The sequence below is a fragment of the Anoplophora glabripennis genome, unplaced genomic scaffold, assembly GCF_000390285.2.
Source record: "Anoplophora glabripennis isolate ALB-LARVAE unplaced genomic scaffold, Agla_2.0 scaffold50, whole genome shotgun sequence".
NCBI lineage: Eukaryota > Metazoa > Arthropoda > Insecta > Coleoptera > Cerambycidae > Anoplophora > Anoplophora glabripennis.
In genome coordinates this window covers 1,254,715-1,280,698 of record NW_019416330.1, presented here as the reverse complement: position 1 = coordinate 1,280,698, position 25,984 = coordinate 1,254,715, and the positions used below count along the sequence as shown (strand labels likewise).

Below are 25,984 nucleotides of genomic sequence, written 5' to 3'. Positions count from 1 at the left end.
AAGTTATTATCAATTTTCGAAAAAAATTGAGGGATGTAAGTGATTTTTTGAAACAAAATAACTCCGACATTTAGCTTTATTTATTAATGAAATTTGGTACGGATAATTCAAAAGCAATGAAATTCAACCAGTTTATGTCAAATTTGCAAAAATTTATACAGAGTGTTTAAGAACGTGTGACCAATATTATGACGTTAAAGTTGAATTTACTCAAATATTTCAAGTGGTACACCCTGTATATTATTATATTAATGGATGCAGAATTAAATTTACTTTAAAATGATACTGTAGTTCCCAATACTAAAGTAACAGTTCTCGTGTAAATTGGAAACTATTGATTTCAACACAGAAAAATGTACGGTGGATTTGATGCACCAAAGAATTGAATAATAAACGGTGTTTGATTAATGAACTGTAATTTTTATTATTGTTATACCTTCATCAAAAACAATAATTCAGTATATTACATTAAAAAGGACGATGCTTCAAATACACCATACTCGTCGATTTTTCTGTGTTGCAATCAATAATTTCCAACTTACACAAGAACTTTTTGCCGTAGAATTTAAAAAATGCATAAATATACATGGTGTTCCATTTGAAATAACAGAGCTGATGATGACTTCCGATATAACCGGAAGTGCGAGGAAGTTGACACTATTTTCATTGAATAGATATTTTTAATAAACCCCTGTATACAAAATTTCAAATTTCAATTCTGACTACTTTTTGAGATAATCTTACTGGGCCCTCTTCGTGATAAAGACTGTATAGATCGAAAAACTGATTTTTTTTTTGAGAAAAACACCTTATATTTTTTCCGTACAGAATGTACATACAGGGTGAACAAAAAAGTTATGGCCATGTTAATAGACTAATGTTTCTGAAGCCATCCAGTGGCAATGCTAATGGTGAAATTAATACCATTTTCATATTACGCATGCTGAGTACCTATTAACACGATACCAAATTTCATCGAAATCCGTTGAACAGCTTTCAAGATATTTCAAAAAATAGTTGGAAAAAAGTTAATCGAACATCTTCTAGAACAGGGGTCGGCAAGTAATAAGGTTACTTTTGAAAATTTTTAACGAGGTCCAGAAAAAAAATCATACAGTGTGAGCCACCAGTAGCGCCTCGGTGGCTAGGGACCAAATGCAAATGCTATAGAAACCTGTTTAGGTGGGTATATGTAGGTTGATTGCGGCTACATTTTAAAAATATTTTGAAATATACAGGATGTCCAGGAAAAGCGTACCATATCAAAGTTATGTTTTTTTAAATGGAACACCCTGTATTTTACTGCATTTTTGAAAGCACCGTAGAAAAATGGTTGGTTATTTTAAATGGGACACCCAGTATATTTTTACTTTGGAAGTTAGGAAATTTAAAACTCTTTCAAACTGTGTATAGGTTCCCTATACCTATCTCTAACGGCATTGGAGATATTTGTGCCTTTTCGTTTTTTATCGAATTTTTTTGTAAGATGTATTCACGTGTCTTTATCGAGGTCTTTATTGAATTGGTAAAGCGTCTATCATGACAATATTGAAGAAAGTTTTCTAATAAAATATATTATTTTATAAGCAGAATAATAAAAAGTTATTGATTTTGTATAAATATGTATGTTTGTTGTACACATACCCACCTAAACAGGTTTCTATAGCATTTGCCGTTTGGTCCCTAGCCACAGAGGCGTTACTGGTGGCTCACCCTGTATAACTTACTAATTTTTTATTTTAATTTGCATTGAAATTTAATCAGCTTGTTAACCATTAAGAACTCAAATCACTAACACAATTAATTGTAAAATATTTAAAAAAATGATAAGGGTGGCACTCAAACGTAAAATAATATTTTTTAAATAATTTATTTGAGTACTTTATACTTTAAAAAAATTTTTTGGGGATACAGTACTTTACCTTCCGTGATCCGGAAGAACGAAAACGGGTAACATCTTATTAAGGTATGTTGGGCACAAACGCTTTTTGATGTCAGCTGTCACCCCTTAGCTAATATCCAATTAATTACGGAACACCCTGTATAGGCATAAAACTCGGTATATTTGATGTTGGTGGTTACGTCTTACAGATGCTGAAAGTTTTCGAAATTATGAAACTGCCCATCTTAAACATGAGAATTTTTATTTTGTAGAATATTTTCCTAATAATCAAAAATACTGTTACTACGGTGTACGAGTTTAGTAAAAAAGAAGCCCTCACAAAATTTAACAAATGAAAATTGGTAAAAACTTTCTAGTATATTACTATGCTATTTCGTATAAACAGGGTGTTTTTTTTAATTAACCATATACCTGTATTTTTAAATTGTTATTCAATTGGTCTTCTAATTTCATATTCTGGTTCCCCGGAATTTTTTACATAATCCACATTTTGTTCCATTCAAATATCTTAATAATAAAGCAGTAAATACTTACAGCAATTGAAGCATTACTTCTACTTTTAGGTCTGGGAACTTGGAAGTTTCTTCCCAGCAAATCAGCCTTATCTTCTTCTTCGCTCGAACTGGAATTGTCGAGCGGTCTCATACCACGGGTACTGGCGGCCCTATTGGCCAACTGAGCTTGAAGGTTAAGACGTGGAAGAGGCACTGGCGGTAGAGTTCCATGGCTGTGATGCTGCAGAGTGCCACTCATCGAAAGATTTGGATAACCGAACAAAGCCGAAGATGGACGAGTGGGGGCAGTTAGGCCAGGTTCGGGCTAGAATAATGCAGTTAAAAACATGATTTACACAGTTTTTCCGTATTTTTATTTTGTATGAAATTAAATTATTTTCTTTTGCCAGAACACAATTAAACAGGGTGTCACTGAATAGGTATTACAAACTAACAGCGGATAGAGTGGTCAAAAGAGTAAAAAAGTTTATATCTGTATACAGGTTATTTCAAAAAGGTGTTGAGGGGGTTATAAAGGACATTGCGGAAGAATTTTTCCTAGTTGGAAATTAGCCGTTTTGGCCCTGGAGCAATTTTTGTCCAACAGCGTAATGTTATTAATTATTACGTTGACCCCAAAAGACTTCGATAGTTACGTAATTTTTATTAAGGATATTGCAAAAATAATAAATTTATAAATTGTTCAAACCGGCTTGTGGTAGGTTGTTCTTTAGTTCGATGAAAAACCTCTTCCTCAGTGACCACTGTCCGTACTGTTCGTGGATGTCAACTTCCTGCAACAGGTTTAAAGTAGCCTTTTTCTCTTAACCGACGATGGATTGACGAAAATGTTGTTCGGCAAGGATGTTGACGATTCGGAAAGCGCTCAGCTTCTCTAATGTTGTATCTTACTTCGCCATAAATAATATGCATATCCACATACTCTTCGAACGCAAATTGGTCCATTTCAACAACTTAGAAGCAACATTTCGTTACAAACAAAACAAACGTGAAACATCAATTAGGTCCGATCATTTATTACACGACAGTTCTGTTCATTTGTTTCACTATTCCTCACAGTGCGACACGGATGACCTTGCATGGCTAGATTAGATGCGTGAAATAGAGCTTTTATCACACAGTTGTGGATAAAATAAATTTTTACCAACATCGTGTGTAGGACATGCAGTTGGTAAACACTTATCAGAAGAGATAAACGTGTTTATTATTTTTCAAATATTTTTTTTCGTTTATATGCAAAAATTTTCTACCGCAATGACTTATAAACATCTACACCCGGAAACATATCTTTATCTTTACGTATCTTTTCGAGATACATATTTGATTTTCATAAAAATCGTTTTATTAATATCTCCTTCCAGTTTATTTGAAATTGTCCAATTTTAGTTAACTTTTAGTAAACTGCATCTTTACTTCAAGACTGTTTTTTACTATTTAATGTCAAAATTTTATGCAATGGGAAACGGGACACAAACCGTTGAGATTGAAACCATCTCTCATCAGTTATCACCACGATAGCGTAGTCGGTCGAGCATGCGGTGGCAAGTATTTCTCGGCCAGACTTCCTATCCTGGTCCAGGTTCGATCCCTGGCGTCGGCACTGGTAATGTCGATGGATAATTGGTGTTTGTCCGCGTTTTTTCAACTGTAGCCCCCTTCCACACAGCCTTTGGCTTTGGATTTGGGAGTTGTCTCATTTCTGTGGTGTGTTTTTTTTTATAGCTTGACAATGGCAAAGTAGAATTAGATTATCTATATTTTATTATTCATCTAGCATTTTCCAGTACTCTTATTTCATCTTTACTTAATACATTGAAAAATAAATTATTTTTAGTTGCAGAGTATACAGGGTGGCCAAATGAAAACGAAACAGAGCCATTTTCCGGAACTGCGCCAGGATTGCAGAAAAACGCTCATACCCGTCGATTTTAGATTAAAAGGGGACATTCTTTGCTGGTATTTTTGACTCCGCCACTTTCACCCCCAAGCAAGGGTAAGCATCACCCCTAAATATTTAAATGGCATTGGGGGTTGAGTAATATTTCATTTGAAAGCTCTTACAATTGTCTTTACAACAGACTTTAAATTTTATAATTCCGCCCAATACTTTGAAAAAAAATTACATTTTAAAATTTAAATTATGTTTAGTTGCTTACTTACTACTTAGTTGATTAAATGTTCAAACTGATGACCGCCCGCTTCCATACAAGAATAAAGATTTTATTCGAAACGTTCGCGCACATTCCGAAGCATTTCCGGAGTGATTCGACGGCTCCAGCGACGCTGGCTGTGTTTTATAGATTTTACTTTTTAGGTATCCCCACAAAAAGAAATCAAGGGGCGATAAATCCGGTGATTGTGGAGGCCACTCAATGCTGCCTCTTCTCCCAATCCAATTCCGTAGAAAACGTTGGTCCAAATACTGACGAACAATTAACGCATAAGGCGAAGCAGCACCGTCCTGTTGAAAAATCAAGTGATCTTTATCATACACTGGAACATTTTCAATAATATCAGTCAAGGCAGGGTCAATAGCGTCTTCCAGTAATTGCAAATACATTTGGCCAATCAAATTACCAGGTAGAAAAAAAGGACCCACCAGCCGGTCACCGAAAATTCCAGCCCATACATTTAATTTTTCCGGTTGCTGTGTATGCACCTCGTGAAAAACTCTTGGGTTTGAATTGGACCAATAGAGGCAATTGTGACGATTTACCTTCCCGTTCAATAAAAAACTGCATTCATCAGAAAAACAGATGTTAAAAAGGAACTGTGGATCGTTCCCTGCTCGCTCACTCATTATTTCGCAAAATTGCAAACGGCGCGCGGCGGTCATAATCATCCTCATGAAGTTCCTGGACTAAATGTATTTTGTATGGATGGAATTTATTCTTCTTCAAAATGGTTTCTATGCAAGTTCGATTGATTCCAGACACAGATGCCAGCTGCCTCGTACTTAATGTAGGATCAGGATGAACTTGTCCCAAAACTGCAACTTCACTAGCTTCATTAACTATAGGTTTTCCAATTTCTCGTTTTTTATTGGCTACGTTCCCTGTCTCTTGAAATTTTTTTACTAACTCTAGAACATACTTCCTCCTGACATGTCGATCCTGATGTTGTTCATTAAATAGCTGAGTTGTTCTATTTGCACATTTATTGTTCATAAAGTAAAGCGAAATTATATATACCCTTTCCGCAATGGAATAAACCATAGTGTTTAATTTTCAAAAACACAATTAAATAAACTACCAACCAACAACGCTTCCAAATAATACTAGAAAATAATTTGGAATCCACTAATTTTACGTTCATTGTGTGTGTATAGCATTCATTTCTGTTTTTTACAATTGTGTTTTTTTACGAAAGTGATAACAAATCGCCAAAAACCAATGTAACGCAAGAAATACTAAATTTATACCATTGGTGTACTTAACTCGAATGACTGACATTTTTACCGTTACTAATTGTTTGTACATAAGTTTCAACTTTAAAATCAAAATTGTTAATAAGTATTTCTACAATCTTGACGCAGTTCCTGAAAATGGCTCTGTTTCGTTTTCATTTGGCCACCCTGTATAATATTCTTCACAATCTTTTGTACTTTAAATAGCAACAAATGCTTCACGTAATGACGATGTCATTTCAACCATAAATCCATAGGGTTAATTAGAAACTGAGAAAGTGAGATGATATTAACTGATTTAGTATGAATTTTTTTTTAAAGTAGGATCTCCAAAAAGAATGCTTTCCAAACAGATGTTCATAAGAACTTTTTCCTAATTACTCCAGTCGAATTAGATCAAAATACTTGAAAATTTAAAAAAATTACCTATTAGTAGATATTTTATTGCACATTATGACGAGGATGGGTATGTAAAATGATATCAAAAAAGTAACTCGAAAGAAGTGACGAAGTTGATGAATTGCAAATAAGTTGCAAAATTACGTGTTTTTTCACTTTTTTTACTGACCATGAATATCTAGACGACCTCGATCGCGCACGACGTTTTTGAACCGAATTTGGAACGTTCAACTCAAAAATCTCGAGCACGACGAGAGCGGTATCCAAGCACATGCGCGGGCCCGGCGCTCCTTCCGCATGCAGGCTGTTCATTAACGTTAACTTTTACTGCTACTAGCGCGTTTATTACAATGTAAAATTTTCTGAAAATAAGAGTTTAACCCTTTCTTTAAACGTCTCTAAAATCCCGGTCTGATACGTCCAATAGTTAAGTAACAATTAACGTTATAAAAAAAGAGAATATCATGGGAACAAAGAGGCGTAGGTAACTTTTTTTAAATTACTGAAAAAATAAGCTCTATTTACCTAATGCAAAAAGAGCGAATTCCCGAGCGGCGTTTAGGACAATTTGTTTATAACGCTGTTTTGCACGTCCTACTTTGTTAATTGTAAAGAGCTACTTAATTTCAACTTTTTGAAAATTTTCTTTTTCAATACATTTTCTTGAATCGATTAGAACAATTAGTTGCAAAAAAACGAACGAATTAATTAACAAATACCTACCTGGAGCAACAATTTCACGGTCAATCGAATCGGCCTTTCGCACATATGTTGGTCTTTGGATTGACCGTATTTTCCATAAATTTCATCAACATCCATCGTTTTTTCCAATAATAATGCGCAACTTTCGAAAACTAATTTTTCCATGTTCGACTTTTATTTTAAAAATAGGTGAAATATGACTTTAGATGCTTTAAATTGTAGATAATTTAATTGCATACAACAAAAAAATTACTAATATTCCGATAGATCGTCTAGATTTTCATAGGCAAAAAAAAGTGAAAAAACACGTAGCAACTTATTTGCAATTTACCAATTTAGCATCACTTCTTTCGAGTTCCTTTTTTGATATTATCATTTTACATACCCTTCCCCGTCATACAGTGCAATAAAATAACTAATTTTTTTTACTTTGATACTCTAATTCGACTGGAGTATATATTCTTATTAAAGGAATCCCCACGTAATATTAATTAATCACCCTGTATATTCTAAGAAGGACATATTAAGAGTTAACATTGTACTGACGTGTATTACCTGATGTTAACATTTATAACACCTATTAAGGGATACCCTATAAATTAAATAACATTTCCTTACAGCATAATGGTTAGCCTGGGCCATCACATCGGCGATTTGGGCCCACCTCAGTCTATCCTCCAGAGTCAGCTGGTATGGTGGAGCACCCACCACTGGAGCTTTGACAGTGTTACTAGCAGTTGCCATGTATCCGAAAACAGGGCTGCCAACTGCAGCCTTTTGTTCTCTGCTCCAACGGCGACTGGAATGAAGCACATTTAACAATTGTTTAATGTCAAAAGAAACAAGTCACACTTACCTCCACATTACTAGACATACAAGGGTCAATCCTATTATAATAACAGCAGCTACACTTGCCCCAATGGCAACTCCCAAAACTTCTCCGTCAAGTTCACACTGATTACCATAGTAATTCCCCGAACATCTGTAAAAATATGATGTGCAATAAATATAAAATAAAAAATCCCCATATGTAAAATATTACTCTCAGTAAAAACTGTTCTAAAAAAAATGACTGTAAATATGTAATTAGACGGTGATTACTTAATATTTAGAAAAAAATGCCTGACCTAAATGCACGACAATAATTTGTTCTGAATAAAATTCCTGACTGTGTATTGTGTGTCGTCTAAACGTTATAGCATAACTGTTTCTACCTAATAACTCAATCATAATCTCTAATAATTCATACACCTATGTCATATTAGGTACCTCACATTACTGTAGAAATATCTTTAAATACTTACACACAGACCTCCTGGCCGTTCTGGTATTTACATTCCCCTCTGTTGTTGCAGTACTGAGAAGAACACTGCTCACAGTGTCTTCCGGCACGGTGTTTACTATCGGCCCAAGGATCTTTATAGCCTTCTCCACATTCACACTTGAAACCACCAAAAACATTAATACATTTTGCAAAAGCGTGACAATCGTGAAGCTCCGGAGAAGAACATTCATCTAAATCTGTTCAAATTAAAAAATTCATAATTTGCAATGATGAATTATAATTACGAGTACTTTACCTTGTAAATTGGACACTGACCCTGGAGGACTGTCAACCCATAATGCGCTATTACCAACATTATTGCTTCTTCTCTGAATGACTCCAAGAAGATGCCTTTGTATATCCCCCCTTACAGTTGGACGAGCTGTATCGGCATTTTCGTCAAGTTGTAGTGTCAAATTTACGAAAACTCCAGCCTGTCCCTGTGCCCTGTTCCCTCTGTATATGCTGTTTACTTTGGCTGCCAAGAACTCATCACTAAACGGTGTCATGGACATTGCAGACTCCAGCTGAAACGTGATGTTCAGAAACGCGGAAATAATGTGTTTTAAAAAGTATATCTACCGCTCTTTCAGCCTCAAACGACAGCTGTTGATAACTTTCACTATTTTTATCTCCTAATTCAGTGGCCCATACTACTCTCCTATCATATAATCTGTCTACTCTAAGTGAAAGCAAGACAGACACGATTTTTCGACAAGGATCTCTATGCTTTCGCCTGGCTGTACCAGCTCTACAATGGCATGCACTAACTCCAGATTCTGTCCTACAGATCTCGTGTTGTGATCCGTCACAGGTGGAATCATCACCTACTATACATGTGTCAATTCTGTAAAAAAAAAATTGTAGGACTATTATAATCATTTAAAAGTATAAATATACCTAACAGGGGGCTGGCTAGGTCTAGGTCTTCCATACAAAGGCCTCCTCTGGGTGGGTTTTACTGACCCAATGTTTGGTTTAACAGTCTTTTCCGTTTCAACTACTGCGTATCCTGTTCCTGTAACTTGATTATTTGAAGGGACACTTGGTTTAATGGCTGGTTCTACTGATGTAGAGGGAGTAACTGCATCTCCAAACAAATTTAGATATGTTCTTTTCCCATCGATAGAAACAAAACCTTCCTCTCCAACTGAGCTTGTTATTACATCAGCACTTGATCCTAAGTGAACATTCTCTATGTCCACTAAAATTTTAAATTGTTATTTTAAATGGTATAGTCCAAAAAAGTTAACTTACCAGGTATTACGTAAGGTTTGCCCTGGCCAGCAGAACTTCCTCCAGGTCCTTGAATTGCAGAAACTGTTATGTCAAAAATATCTCCTATCTGTCCAATTGGAGGCCTAGTTATAATGGGTTGTCGGTTTCCCAACCCTGGTTTATATTCCGTGTCATCTAGCACTATGCCAGGTCTTGGGCGATATGAAAAGTATGGTAACCCAGGTGGATTTGATGGCGTTACTTGGTCATTGTTTGTAGCTACAAATAAAAACGTATATGTTATTATTAAGTCAAGAATAAAAACAAATTAACTAACATGTATTATTTAGTGAGAAAAATATATAGTTTTTATAAATGTGTATAAAATTACCCGAAGCAGCAGTAGTTTCTCCAGTTTTGGACTCAGTTGAAATAATTCTTGAAGTGTTGAGTACATTTGGAAGTTTCTCAGTTTCAGTACTGGCAAGAGTAGATGTACTATTCAAAACATCTTCTTTCAAAGTCTGTATAATTTCTTGAAAGGAGGATTCCAAAGTGGTGTCAGTCTTTTCGGTTGTGTTCATCGCAAGAGATGATTTATTTAGGAAACCGTTTACTGAAGTCGAGACTATTTCTTCAGATATGCTACGAGAGGGAGCGATTTCTTGGGATGAATTTTTTAATGTAGAAGGCGATATTTCACTTGAAGTTGTTGGTGGTGTTGAACTTTCTACAATTGAAGGTACAACTGATTCTGTACTGGTTTCAGTATTAAATGTTGGTGTGACCACGGTAGTCTTACTAGTGTACTTATCTAACTTTGTAGCTTTCTCCTTATTTTTCTCAAAATCTATAATTTCTCGGTCAATCTCTGATGTTTCGAGGACTATATCGGTAGTAATTTCTACTGGTTCAGTTACATTACTTCTATCTACATCTAATTCACCTACTTTAATATCCTCCTCGCCAGTGCTAGACAAGTGTGATCCTAAATCCAAAGTTAAAATATCTTCCATGGGTTTTTCTGATGTTAAGCTGACCATATCTGAAGGAAAAGGAGGTAGAGGTTTATAGGTGGGTATTGAAGGCCTTCTGTTTGGTGGACGTTTTCTATTCCAAGGCGGTATAGTCATTGGTCTATAGAAACCAGGTCTTTTACTGCCAGGAATGACTTGCTCAGATAAGGGAATACTGCTTCCACCACCGAAAGGACGGACTGGAGACATATTATTGTAGTGTGGCACATCAAATGGATACGGGGTTGGAAGCCTGGTTGAGGACAGCGGGGGAGGTCCTAAGAAATGATTCAATTTCCTTACAAATAAACACATACTGATAAAATAGATGGCACTTGATGTGATATGATATTTCTCTCTAAATCTACATGTTGCAATCAACACTAAACAATATTCAGTTGGTTTAATTCTGTAAATTTTGGTATCGATTAGTTTTCAGTTGAGATTCAAAATAATATATTCAAAAGATAAGATAAGGGATAATAATAATAATTAAAAGTCTAGCTTTGTTATAATCATAACTAATGAATTCGAAAGCCTAATAGGTCTATTAACAAATGTTCTTAGCTGTCTGCATATTGCGGATGTAATTCAATACTGGACAGTCTTTAGTCCGCAGAGTAGTTGTTTCCTCACGATATCATGTTTATAAATATTTACCTAATATAGGGGGTGGTGGCAGAGGTGCTGGAACATCAAAATCTGGAGGTAAAGCGGGAACATCAGTTATCCTAGGAGGTCCTCTATTGTTAATCCTTGTTGAAACTGGTCTAATAGGTCTACCCATAACAGGAGCTGTATTCGCTTGCACGTTTACATTTCCTTAAATAAAGAAACAAATGAAGAACTAAATGAGAAGATTGTATCCGTTTGCACCCCAATGCTTACCATTGAGTAATTTAACAATGCCTGTGATGATATCTTGGATGTCAGGGTTCGCCTGCCTTCCTTTGCCCTGTAGGTGTGATAGGGTAGCAAAATTCTGCGTCGTCATCGTCGCACTGGGGGTGATTTCTTGGGGCTCCTGCAGTGGAAGTGATCTGGCCTGCGGAGCCCCTCGCCCTTCCCCCGAACCAGGCGTCGCGGTTTGCTGGACATCGTTCGAAGTATCTTCTTTATTCTGAAAACGAAAATATGATAGTTCATATCAATTGCTCCCTCCAGTTGAGCTACAAAATCGATAATAGTAGTTACTTCTGGATGAGTCGAATGTAAACGGGACTAAAATTCAGTGGATTGGCTCTATAGGTTGGAATAGCAAAAAGAAGGCTAATATTTTGAGAAAGCTTCAAGTTTCCTTCTCAAAAAGATATGTTTATGAAATACATAACAAAGACAAGTCTTGGAAAATCTATTCTAGGCTGATATGAAGTTATTTGAACCCATTGGTAAAGTGACTAGGATAACAAGAAAACGGATGAATTAGTCAGAGTAGATTGCTCTACAGCCCTACAGGGTAGCAATGCTAACTGTATTATATGGATACTATTGCAGAACTACCTTCAGGAGAATGTACAAAAATGGTGGAAAATAGATAATCGCAGATCACTAAAGACAATCATCAGGGTAACGTTTATCTGGTAAAAGACCACCTGTGTAGGTTCATACAAGAGGAACAGAAGCCTACATCCTATGTGTTGTGTGAGTGAGAACGGCTAGCAAAAGGGTGGTATCCAGTGTTCAAAAAAGAAACCTAGAAGCTGGAATGTATGTGACGAAGCCACTATCTGAGCTACTAACTCTAATTAAAAGGCTAAGGATAAATAACTTAAAATCATGAAGATTCACAATTGACTTGGACTTGGAATAAAAGGATAAACCCCTAATGAACTATTTTTATTATTGAAGGTAATTCATATTACTCTAAATAAAGAGGACTCTAATTATGAGGTCTTTTTAGGGTTATTTTAATAATGGGGATTGATGGGGCTTGTTGAAGAGAAAACCTGCTAAATATGATGATATGCATTTCAGATGTATTTTATATTGTATCGAAAATACTCCATTTTGCGCCCTAAGTTTACTAAAAATTGGAGATTTTTCATTAGCTATACTGATGGAAAATGTTACACAGGAAAAACCGCTACATATTTGAAACTGTCGCATCCGGAAAGAATATACGAGCCACTGTTTCAGGTGCTCTGCGACGATTTTAGCTGATTCTGGAACAGACTCCATCAAAAGAATAGAATTGAAATTTCAAATAGAATATCTTCAAAGATGGTTGAAGTTTGTGATTCATTTAATTCCACAGCATTGATATCTGGTAATCCACCGAAAAATATTTCTTGCGCGCAATTGGAGCTGCACGAATAGAATAAACTTAATCTACTGTAATACCATCAATTTGCACTATTCAAAGAAAAAAAATAATTGTTGATTAATTGTGTTATAAAATTTGTTCAATGGAAATTAAAAAATTTTGAAAAATAAATGGTCATATTATTGAAGTAATTTTATTCAATTAAATTAATAAGTAACAACTGTATGAAAAGACTTTTTTCGCCTAGCATATGTGAAAATGAGTCATATTGACAGAAAATGAGCATGATAACCAGCGGATAGCTAAGGTCAAAGTACGAAAATGACAAGCAAAGGAGTCCAGATTGTGAAAAACTACAAAATCATATCATGGTGTTATAAGTTTAGAGGCCCAGGTTGATAAATATTAGTTTTGGTCATATTTTTAGGGTCAATATGATTCATTTTCACATATGCTAGGCGAAAAAACTTATAACACTTTTTTGCAGTTTTTCACAATCTGGACCTTTGCTTATCATTTGCGTACTTTGAAGTTTTATATAATTTTTTATTAAATGTCAATTTAAACCAAAATTCTTTATTTGGTTTTGTTTAATGCTAGGTGAAAAACAGTTGTATGTCACACATTCAGAAGACGCATTAGTAGCCCTTAACTATAATTTGCTAATATGCGGGCTATTTTCTGCTCTTTGTTCTAGAACAAAAAAATATTTTCCGTTGCAATTAAGAGTTCTCGAAATAGTATATTAAGTATTAAGGTCAGTGTTCTGTATTGGTTCAGGATATGTTTGGAGATGGGCTTAATAACAATTGCTTGTGACGTTTTTTTTACTCTCAAATGTTGAATAAATTTAATTAAAACTAAAAAATGTTATATTTTAAAAATAAATAAACAAACAAGTAAATAAGTTTTCATTTTGGTTATTATGAGGCCAAACATTTATTGTCATGTGATATCTGCTAGCAAATTCCCGAATCCTTCAATTTATACTGGACACCCATTCCGAAGGAGTTCTGCCACTGTTCTGGCAAATCAAGGAATAGATATTTTAGGCCTTTGACTTTTAGGCACGGTGGGTGACGTTCGTCCTCTGTAGCTGAGAGATATAGGTACATATATCGAAGACTCTGTGGAAAATAAAATCAATTTACGGTAACAGAAACTGATATCGCAGCCCAAAGTGTTATTGCAAAATGTGCATTAACTATAGCATCATCAGAAAAGAACGTTGTTTTAAACCCCAATTCTATTGCTCCAATAAATTTCAATAATTATTCAAATTGTAGTTTTAATTTTGTCTACCGATCTTGTAAGTCATTTACAAATGTTTCAACAAATCCAGTAAAGGTGTCATATTACCTGAGCATGCAAAAAATTATATTTCAGTATCAAAAACAATACATACTTTTATTTTGCTACCTACAGCGGTTTGTATTTTTTGGCACAATATTTACCTGTGAGGCATATTACCTATTTTATTTTTGACGAATTCGAAATAAGTAAAATATTGTGGATGGGGGACTATTTTTTATCACCTACCGCTCTGGAAGGTTGTATAAAGCTGCCGATCCTCCCCGACAGCTCCACGTCGTTACTATCCAAAGAGTCGTCGACGTTCTTGAACGTCAGAAGGTTGTCTATTCCCGCTGTCCTTGAAAGGATAGGGTCTGCCGACCGTTCCACCCGCTCATGATTCGAAGAACTCGTCGTGATTTCACTCGCATATGACGCAATAGTTTCTTTAATAATCGGATCCGTGTGTTGGATTTCACTTGGGCCGGATGTCCTGTCCCCTAACTGGGATTTTTGGTCGTCGTCATTGTCCGCCGAAGCCGAGTTCGGCGATATGAACGAGTTTGAATACAAGTCTTCCAAACCTGAAAAAGTTTCACTCTTAGTCTTAGTATATGTGAGGAATAGATTTTATAACATTTTATTCCTTCAGAAATCAGTGTTTTCTTGTCTTCAGTATTATAAAAATAAAAGTAAATGTAACAAGTTCACAACGGTAAACTGTTGAATAGTTTATGAATTCGGGAAACTAAATAATTTTACTGCTGAAAGTAAAAGTAACAGTATTTTCAATAGTATAGTACTAATATTCTTAATAATTATTAATTACCAATAAATTAGACATACTTCAAGGTCTTCATAACTTTTTATAATGCATTAACTTAAGGAGTAAGGAACGTAACTGAGTAGAAGTACCTATAACTTCCTGATATATAATCCAAAATTGAATATCTAAAGTTCTAGAGAAATAAGAATACTACTAGTGCAATATATTTTTTTCTCGACTGTTTAATACCGTAAAGTTGACGTTTCTTTTGTAACAAATAAAATACTGGCTGCTCTTGTACAGTTGCATGTTTGCAACGACCGCATTTAACGGGTGCATTCAGCTGAAAGCTGAACAACGATATTCCTCCAAGTCTAGAAGAAGTAATAAATTGCAGAGCAACATATTGAGGATTTGTTAGCCAATTGGCCCACGTATTGTAAAAGGTGGTTCATATAAAATTTAAAAGAAGTGGGCACTGTTATTATCGCGAAGTAGGTATTATATAAGTTTTCTTCTACATGAGTTTATGAATTTAAGTACTTACCTAACTCAAAATCAATTTACTTCAGTTCTGGGCGCATAAGACAAAATGTGTTGTAGTATATTGTATTCTCTTACAAATTTTTTTACAGGGTCATTCTACTCGTCTTATTTTTTACCTTTCTATCTAGTAAAAAATGGTAAAGATCAAAGTTTTAGGAAATTTTCTTGCAATTTCAAATTATACAATATGTCCACGGTTGAAGTGAAAACGAGGGAAAATATTTTTATTTTTCATCTTACGAGAAAAAGGCATCCTTGATTAAAATTTTTGCTTGCTTTGCTCTTTAAAATGCGGTCGGCATGAAGAACTGTCATCTTGCATGTACAGGGTGATCAGAGAATCCCTAAATATAAAAATCGTTCAAGAATAAACTGCTTTTGTTTTTAACAATAAAGAAATATGTTATCAAGGAAAGTTGCATAGAATTTAAATTTATATTACAATTTCAATTTGTTTATAAATTTTTGTCTTTAAAATATCTTTAAAATGTCTTTAAAGATGAGAAAAAATTTGAATCTAGAATGCCTTTTTCTCATAAAATGAATAAAAATTTTTTACTTCCCGTTTCTATCGAAGTAGGCCAATTCATACACAAATTGAAATTATAATATAAATTTTAATTCTAAGCAACTTTTCTTAATAATATACTTCTGTATTGTTGAAAACAAAGGCAGTTTATTCTTGAACGATTTTTATATTTACCGATTTTCTAATCACCCTGTACATGCAAGATGAAAGTTCTCCATGCCAACCGTATTTTAAAGATAAGCAAATATTTTAATCGGGAATGCCTTTTTCTCGTAAAATGAACAATAAAAATGTTTTACTGTCCGTTTTTTTATTTTTCATTAAAATTGTTGCTTGTCTTTAAAATATCTTCAAAATGACTTTAAAGATGAGCAAAAATTTTAATCAAGAATACTTTTTTCTCGTAAAATGAACAATAACAATTTTTTACTGTCCGTTTCTATCATAGTATCATACACAAATTGAAATTATAATATAAATTTCAATTTTGAGCTACTTTCCTTAATAACATATATCTGTATTGTTAAAACCAAAGGCAGTTTATTCTTGAACGATTTTTATATTTACCGATTTTCTGATCACCCTGTACATGCAAGATCAAAGTTCTCCATGCTAACCACATTTTAAAGACAAGCAAAAATTCGTTACAAAACATTTTCTATTTAGAATTTGAAGGTTTGTCAAATTATGTTAAAAAAATACGGTGTCGCCATTTAAAAAAATATCGTTTTAGTAGCTACTGCAGAAATCTGGCAACACCGGGAAGAATTATTTGTAGGTAAATTTTTCTTAATCAAGTTATTTCCTACAACTTTGCATTTGGAAGCACTAGTCTATCATTTCAAATAAAAAAGTTTGCCTATGTCAGGTTTTAAAAAAATAGCACTGTATATGTTTAATAAAACAAAAACGGTTTATACCTTCGAAATGCAACAGTCAATTGTATTTTTACATATTTGTTTGAAATCTGAAAATATCCCAACTTCGGTAATTACCATTTTTCCTTAGATAAAAAAGTAAAATCATCTTTTTTTAATTAAGTGCAAATTGTTTTTGTAGAAATCTCTATAAATTCTGATGCCAACTAAATACGCATAATGTACGGGTATTAGAAAACTACGAGCAAAAAAGTTAGAAGGTGATTCTACCTATAAATGGTATAAGTTCATATGGCACACACAAATTGAATATTAACGAAATTACATAACCCCAATTTTTTTATTAATATTTTACCTACGTTGTTTTTAAAATAAGTATTTTTTTTCTAATTTGGCACACATAGATTACTAACAAACGTTCTAAAGCCTTAGAGCTTTAATAGTCTGTATGCCCTTATTTTTTAGAAAATCGATCAAAATTTCTTTGTGTTTAAAGAAAATTAGAATAATAATATTGAAGATTGTTAAAAATAAGTTTATTTTGTTCCACGTTAACTTTAACTGTTTCCGAGAAAGAACGCTTAGTATTGCTACAAAATCTTGCGACCTCCTTGCTCGTTCAAATCCCAACAATTTATTACATATTATAATGTATTTTTAAATATTACAACTAAATAAATTATTCAATGAATGATTTATAACGAATGAAAATTTTAATACTTACAATTAATTGTTTAGAACGAAATTCTCTTTTATGTTCAAATCCTGCTTCATTTACACTGTAAAGTGGGTAAGTTTTAATTGTACTTGAAAAACTTATTCTAACGTTAAAATTGATTGTTGTCGACTTGAAACGAGATAATCTTTTTGATGATATTTAATGATTTCCTTTCTCGTGTAGTTATCAAAAGTACCAAATTTGAAATAAAATTAATATAAAAGTTAGGTATATCAAAATTCGTTAATAAAAAAATGAAATTACAAATAACTCCTTTAATATTGATTTTATTAAAAAAGTGTACCTTTTAGTAGAATCACCTCATAATTTCCGGACATATTTTACTCTGAGAGAAATATTTTTTTAATTTCAAAATCTATGCAAAACCTCGTACAGTCTTAGGTACTTTTCAGTTTCAGTCTGTTATAAAATTATTTATATCTTTTTTTTAACCTCAAGAGATGATCAGTATGAAGACCCATTTTTGCAAATATAAACTAAGTAGGTACACATTATAAATATCAATAATTACAATTATGAGTATAACAAATAAAAATGTTTCAGAATCATTACATGCCAGCAAAATACTTGTTAATGACTAGTTGCAAACTTTTCAGAGTTTGAACTTTCTCCAGGTTTCCTCTCATTAAAATTCTTGTAATGGTATATCATCATCTCCTTCATGAAATAAGAAAGTTCATAAATTATTAAGAACATAGTTAATATAATTAATTGTGTTTCTGTCACATTTACATTATGTGTCGTCAACATCTGCAATGTGATAAAAAAATAAAATTAGTTAAAGGTAAAATGAATAAAGGCAATCTCAATTTTTGCATTTGATGCAGTATAAAAGGATCACGGAGAGGGAAAGAATATGTACTGTTGATAAAATTATACTACATTTCTAACACTGAAAATATATAGTTCTTCATTATATTAATACATCATCTGTCAGTATCAGTATTTATTAAAAAATTGATTTTGATTTCTTGGTACAACAATGATTATTGTCTCTATTTATAAAATAATTAATGAATATCTTCGCGTCAAAAGAAGAGGCAAGACTCTTGTAGAAGAACAAATACTTTGATAGATAAAGGTGCATATTAATCTTATACAGGGTCTTCATGAATGTTTACAAGCCACGTGACCACTCAACTTAGGCAACCCAACAATGCACGAGTGGCAATGGTTACAAATATTCTTGACGTCATCAATATTAATGATTCGTTTACAACGAACAGTGACAAAACGTTATGTCTAAGATCGAGATAATGCACTCGCTGATTGGTTGAACAGAATCTCGTGAAAAATTACACCAATCACAGCCGATGAAACAGATTATTGTATTTTAATGTAATTTTGATATTATTGTTTTAATTTTACCGCATTTTATTTGCCAACGCCAACGTGAAGAAATTAAAATTACTGTAACAAAGAAATTAAAGATTTGCGTATTGTGCATCTATCTTCTTTTAAATCTGCATATAAGACTATTATTTTTCTGCAATATTTAATTTATTTGAACTATAGTTCACGTCACGGACACGGAGTTATTAAGGATCGAGAAGACCTAGATTCGCTGTTAGAGGAAGAGATTAACACAAAACATGAGGTGTAAGAAGATTCCTATGCGTATAATTTTGTTTACGAATATGGCATTGATTAGTGGCACGCCTGTGAAGTGTCCATCTAACGGAATTAACGGTAGAATAAAAAGGGACGCTGTTGAATGCTAAGTATCATTCAGAATTTGGATGTATTCCTCAAATGTTCTCAATGTTGTACCACCTAGTTTGCTAGTATCTGTCCAGAGTAAAATTATTGAGGTAGGTTAGTTAAAACCTAAATTTTAGTAGTCTCAGGATGATGATATCTTCGTTAAAGAAAAAGGCAGTTGCAGAAATGAACATTTCGAATTGTTTTAAGGTTATGTTACACTTTGTATCACAATTAAAATATTAGTAAAAATAGGTCTCATTTTCAAAGTCGATTTTCCTGGAACGGATGATGATTTTAACAATATTTTTTAATTTCTGACTAACGATGTTAAAATATAAATTTGTACCTAATGGAATTTCAGTTTTCAATGAAATTTGAAACAGGTTACCTATTTCTAATTTCGAAGAAACTAAACTATTTCCCGTAACACCCTCATGCTGAAAACTGATATTTCAATAATATATAAATATTATCCATCTTAGTAATTAACCTATAATTATAAACAGGATCATCAAAGTTACATTCAATCGCGAGAGAATAGAATAGAATTTTACTGCTGCGTCAATTTTTATGCAAGGAAGAAGAATAATAATTCTCTATTAATGAAATTTGACTGATTATATACTGTGTGTCCACGGATTGAGTGCACGTGGGGTGTAAATGAAAAAAATTTTTCGAATTGTGAACGTCTGGGCTTCATCTCTACCTTAAACTAAGAATTTGAAAAAATTAGTTCAATTAATTAATAGCCCAGTCATTATAGACATGAAAGAGCCTGTTTCAGGAAAAAATACTATTAGAAGTTTCTCTTCGGAATATTGTTCGGAAAACTGTTATAAATAAAATATCAAAAAATCAACTCGAGGCTAGTTGGGAAACTAACTTTGTTTTAACAGTTGTCAAAGTTATGGAAAAGTGGTTTTTGGACTCACGTAAAAAAACTATTATTCATAGCGAAAAAAAGTTTATACAAAAAAGGTAGGTATTAAATAAGCCTATAAAATGAGAAAAGTCGGATTAAATTCCGATAATAATTTGTTTATGCACAAGAGCTCAAAAATGGTCGAAAATTGCCGTTTTTTTCAATTGCTAATAATTAATGCAATTTTCATCGCAGACACTTATAATTCAGGATTTTTGAGGCTTTTTACACCCTTAATAAGTGGTAAAAATTTCAGCCCGAAAGCTTCATTGGTTTGGCGTTGGCGGAATTTGTTATCTAAGAAGATGCTATTTTCAATTCATTTTTCCCAAGCTCACAGGCGCTGTAGGGTTTCGACCATTAGTTGTTTTTGTACCTAAATAGTTGTATTGACATATGCATTTACTGAGAATTTAGTTTTACTAATTTAATTTGTTTAAAAATGACTGAAAAAATGTTAATATTTATTAAATTGTTAAGATAGGTAATTATTATAAAATAAAATAGTAACCTCTATACTTTACTTTTCTTCGAATTAAAAAAAAAAATCGTTGTAAGTTGATTAGAAGCTAAGATAATTTTTTTTTATTTAATCGCAGTGACCTTAATTATTAATATTAAAGAGCCGAAATTTGGAGAGAGTATACATTAAGAGCTATATTTTCATGTCCTACATTAACATTAAGGTGAATTCAACTATTTAATTACGAAAAAGAAGATAGCGGCGATGCGTTCTATTACTTGGTCTAGCGAACGAGTGGGGAGAGCGAGGCGGAGTATGCGCGCTTAACAATTTAATAAATATTAACATTTTTTCAGTCATTTTTAAACAAATTAAATTGTCAGTAAAACAACTAATGATCGAAACCCTACAACGCCTGTGAGCTTGGGAAAAATGAATTGGAAAATAGCATCTTCTTAGATAACAAATTCCGCCAACGCCAAGCTAATGAAGCTTTTGGGCTGAAATTTTTACCACTCATTAAGGGTGCAAAAAGCCTCAAAAATCGTGAATTACAAGTGTCTGCGATAAAAATTGCATTAATTATTAGCAATTGAAAAAAGCGGACAATTTCGACCATTTTTGAGCTCTTGCGCATAAACAAATTATCGGAATTTAATCGGACTTGTCTTATTTTACAGATTTATTTAATACCTACCTTTTTTGTATAAACCCTTTTTCTCTATGAATAACAGTTTTTTACGCGAGTCAAAAAATCACTTTTCCATAATTTTGACCATTGTTTTAACAAAAGTTTCCCAACTAGTCTCGAGTAGATTTTTTGATATTTTGTTTATAACACGTTTCTGAACAATATTCCGCAGAGAAACTTCTAATAGTATTTTTTCCCGAAAAAAAGCTATAATGTCTGGCCTATAATGCACATAGTGTTTTTACGATGAATTTTCAAAAATTGTCAAGAGTAAAGCACCTTTGTTTTTAAAAAATCTCAAAATTATTTATAGGAATGTTATTGAGAACTAAAAGTTATGACAGATTGTCAATTTTCAATTTCATCAGCCAACTTTTTTTTTTCCTTGAATTCAAAGCAATAATAATAATAATATCTCTACTCCTCATTCTAACTACGAGAATTAGTCCAGAAGTCGGAGATTTGTGCGGGAGAGGAGGCGGCATATTATTATTAAGCAGGCCGCATTTGCGCCCAGGGACGACTTATGTTGGTAGGCCCTAGCCACCATTCAGTGCAGGAATGAGGGAAACCTGGAAAATCTCATTAATTAGGGGGGGTGGTCAAATGCCAACCGGTGTCAATCTCTCACATTGACCCAAGCCAACATTCTTCCACCCTACCATACCTGCACAGAGGATGCCAATCCTCCGTACAAACATAGCTAATCTACGGTTTACCGGCCGCGGGATTCGAAACCCGGGCAGATAGCACACATCGATTTAAGTACTGACTCCTTAAACCGTGCGGCTATCGACCGATTTAATAATGGCAAGCTGTTATTTGTTTATGTCAATCCCATATGTCAAATTGACACGTTAATAGCATTTTAATCAACTTTGCTGATTTAGAAATGTTAGCGCTAGAACAAAAAATTTTTATTGTACAATGTTATGGTTTGAGGGAAGAATATTCCAAAATTTGGGAATAGTGGCAGTGTGTTGAATGTGAAAAAGAAAAAATACGACCTAAATGAAGACCACAATGCAGCGACTATACTTGCAATAGATTCTGTAAGGCGCTGTCCTAAAATGTCATCAAGGAAAAAAGCACTAGAAATTGGCAATATTAGTAAATCTCACTTGCAAGTTATTTACAAGGTTATTAAATTAAAACCATTCAAAGCTAAATTTATACACAGATTAGAAGAAAATGACGAGGCAAAACGATTAGATTTTTGTTTGTGGTGATCAATTTTTTCAAAATTGTCCTAAAAAGACGGACACCTAGCGCATTTAACGAGAATTATTCGAGAATGGCTAAATGGTCAATTTTCTTGGCGGTGGATATGCCTCAATTCCTTGGTCTCCTAAAAGTCCTGATTTAACTGTAATAGACTTTTATTTATGGGTCTATCTCAAGCAGAAAGCCTATTATGGGTCCCCTTTGAAAAACGAATAATAAAAGATACAATTAATGCCATCCCCATTCAAGAAATCCAAAACGCCTGCACAGAAAATACCAAAAGTGTTGAGCGATGTATAATGGTTGGTGGCAACACATTTGAATAACCATTATATTATTTGTTTATTTATGTTTATTATATTAGTTACTTCTTCTCTAACAAATAATTAGGAATTTGTACTTTGTGATTGTGAAAATTAAATTGGCCGATCAAATTGAAAAGTGACAATCTGTCATAACTTTTAGTTCTCAATAACTTTCTTAAGTACTTAAATATCAAAGATATTTTTAAAAGGAAAGGTAAGTACTTTACTCTAAGCAATTTTTAAAAATTCATCGTAAAATTACATTAATTGGACTAATTTTTTCAACTTACTACTTAGTTTAAAGCCAAGCAGAGATGATGCCCAAAAGCTCAAATTTTATATTTTAGACTATCTATTTCATATATCAATGTTCCTTCAGAAATGAGAGATATATTTTTCATTTAATGCGTATTCTAAACTCAATGTAATGTCAAATTTTTCAACAAATTAGAGAAAACGTTTCCGTGTAAAGTTTCACAGTTGTTGGTTCTATAATTGGTTCATTCGAAACCTGTAAATGTGCGACATAAAATAAATGATTAAATACTTACATAAATTCCCATCGAGTCAATGACTGAGTATATACAAAGTTATTAGCAGTTTTTTAGTACTCTCACTACGAGTCATGGTCGTAAATACAGGAATTGGAAAAAACCTAACCTGTGTTAAGGAGAGCGTGAATCCACTCCAGCTTATTTTCTCTTCACTCATGCAAATAACAATATCATTCAATCCTTCCGCAAGACAATTCTGAGTTAAAATATGTAGGATTTAATCATCACACTCAGATTAAATTATATCGTTATCTTTGATAGAAAATCATTTTTAGCATTTGTGAATGATTAGAACTCATTTATGTATTTTGCCTACAATTTTTCTTCTGAAAAACATGCAAGATTATACTTTTTTGGCTGCTGTTACGATGGAGGTACCTACTATAGTACGATCGTAAACGATGCAAAGTAGAGCAAAAAATTGTCGGTCTTTTATCAAAGGAAAATCGTGTCATCATTTTTAGGAGGCGTAAGATGAACCGTTTCAAATTTAAAATGAAATTGAATGTAAAATCTGAAATACCGCCGCATACGCACTGTGTTCTGGTACTAGCTGTAGTCGGCCAGGTGCATCGAGTGTACGAAGTGGTCGGTTATACGTCAAATACTAACCTGGCGAGCTTGATCGTAGAGCAGGGAACAATAAACAGTGGCGCGTACAGAGGTGAAATGTAGTACATATGTGGAATTTAAATAACGAATTGGATTTATAATAAATTACATTTAAAACAAATAGTTTATGAGAATAAAGGGATTTTTGTAGGAACAGGGTTCCAGACGTGAACTGATCTCTTCATCGCACCCCATTACGATTCTTTTTTTTATAAGGAGAACGAAGTTTCAAAGCAAAAACCTTGTATAACAGATATACTATAAATATTTACAGAATGAAAACAAAATATAAATCCTATGATATGATTCTATCAAATGAAAACACTAACAACAATTCTCTACCAATCTCAACAAAATAAGTTATTTTTCTATCAAACAAGAAATGTTAACAAATTATAAACAAAATATAAATTCTATGATTTATGTACTGTACGCCAAACTGCATTTTTCTCATCTTCATTTAATATTAATTTCTTCTTTGCACCCCCTTTTTTAGGTTTCTTAACGTCTCCTTCAATTTTCTTCTCTCTTAAAATTTTGAAAACAGATAATTCGCTTACTCCAGTATATCTAGAACACATTTCCACCAAACCAGTCTTCAGTTTCATGGGATGATCCTTTTCTAAAGGGTTATAGACATTTAATATTATCGTTTTTTCTCTGTAACTTAATATAGATTTTTTTGTACCCACAGCAGTACATCCGGCTCGCGAACATCCAGGCACCGCCTCCATTTATCCATATAACGACAACAGAGCAATAATAATACAAAAAACTTCACTTCACTAGCACAGAAAATATAATAGCATTCACGATTCACAAACAACAGCCCGAAACACACACACAGCACACAAATAAAACACTAAAAACACTTTTGTTACGGAGCACAAGAAATATGATTTCACTCACAAATTCTCAAATAATAGCGCGAAACACACATATAGCCCGAAAGAAATATAATTGCACTTATAACAGTTATAACCTCACAAATATCGCGAGCGAGAAACACGCAGCACCAATACAACCGAAACGAAACTGACCACGCCAGGCCGGCACGCGCGCCGCCGCAAAAAACACAAGACACAAGTCATATGAGGGATAATGAAGGGAGTAATAAATGTATTGTTGTCCTGCCGCCCAATGTGCGAAGGAGATGCCTTTGTTTTTCATTTTGTCCTTCATAAATATATAACTGTTAATCCATAATGCATAAAGAAATTATTCAATTTCCAAAACCCCATATAAAATGTGTTGCACTGATTCCCTTGACAGGCAATGATTTATTACTTTGCATCGTATACGATCGTACTATAGAAAAAATATCAACCTAAGAATAGAAAGAATTGACTAGTGTCTGCCACTATTAAAAATTAAGTGTATTTCAAATATACAATGTACAAACCGTTACAAACTCAGGCAGAGCTGCGCGAGATTGAGAAAGAATGCATTCGTCTAAAAGGAATGAGCCGTATAGGATTTTGTATAGTGGCTGCCATGCCGTGTCCAATTGTGGGCGGTGCTATCTCAGATGCAAACTTATTTGTGACGGTCTGTATCAATTCTACTTGAAAAACTAGGCTTTGGTAAAATTTTAGTATGGTGGCTTCCAAAATTATTGACTCCCGTACAAAAACTACTCAGGCAGACACTTTATTTAGAAATTTAAAAAGCATCCCATGAGACGTCAACAAGAAGAACGATGTCTTTTTCTAATTGAATAAAGTCGTGGCAAGACGAGCAGGGAAAGTACTATGTTGAAATTAATGGAGATTATTTATACTGAAAAATAATATTATCGAACAAAAAATTCACATTTAAGTCTTTTGATTCAACGTTAAGCAGAAAATTTTCTATTACCCTTTGTATTAAAGAAAACATTGCTTACAAAAATTGAACACGACCTCCTCCAAAAGTTAAAAAAATAAATGTGTTGCAACCAGATCGTAAAATAGGTACATAGTTTTATAAAAAGATGGGCAAATTGTTGAATCTCATTATTCCTAATCCTAATA

The 25,984-nt window shown here is 33.4% G+C and overlaps 1 protein-coding gene across 1 annotated transcript in view; it reads right to left on the bottom strand.

Moving 5' to 3' along the window:
* LOC108914711 overlaps window positions 1-25,984 on the bottom strand; it is a 37,761-nt gene that overhangs the window by 2,003 nt on the left and 9,774 nt on the right. The window contains exons 2-13 of the mRNA XM_018720581.1: window positions 14,286-14,623; window positions 11,372-11,603; window positions 11,144-11,305; window positions 9,859-10,761; window positions 9,507-9,746; window positions 9,150-9,453; window positions 8,832-9,096; window positions 8,506-8,776; window positions 8,230-8,446; window positions 7,782-7,907; window positions 7,544-7,724; window positions 2,438-2,722 (exon numbers count right to left, since the gene is read on the bottom strand). Of these exons, the coding sequence (XP_018576097.1) occupies window positions 2,438-2,722; window positions 7,544-7,724; window positions 7,782-7,907; window positions 8,230-8,446; window positions 8,506-8,776; window positions 8,832-9,096; window positions 9,150-9,453; window positions 9,507-9,746; window positions 9,859-10,761; window positions 11,144-11,305; window positions 11,372-11,603; window positions 14,286-14,623 (3,524 nt within the window). The remainder of the gene's footprint in view (window positions 1-2,437; window positions 2,723-7,543; window positions 7,725-7,781; window positions 7,908-8,229; window positions 8,447-8,505; window positions 8,777-8,831; window positions 9,097-9,149; window positions 9,454-9,506; window positions 9,747-9,858; window positions 10,762-11,143; window positions 11,306-11,371; window positions 11,604-14,285; window positions 14,624-25,984) is intronic.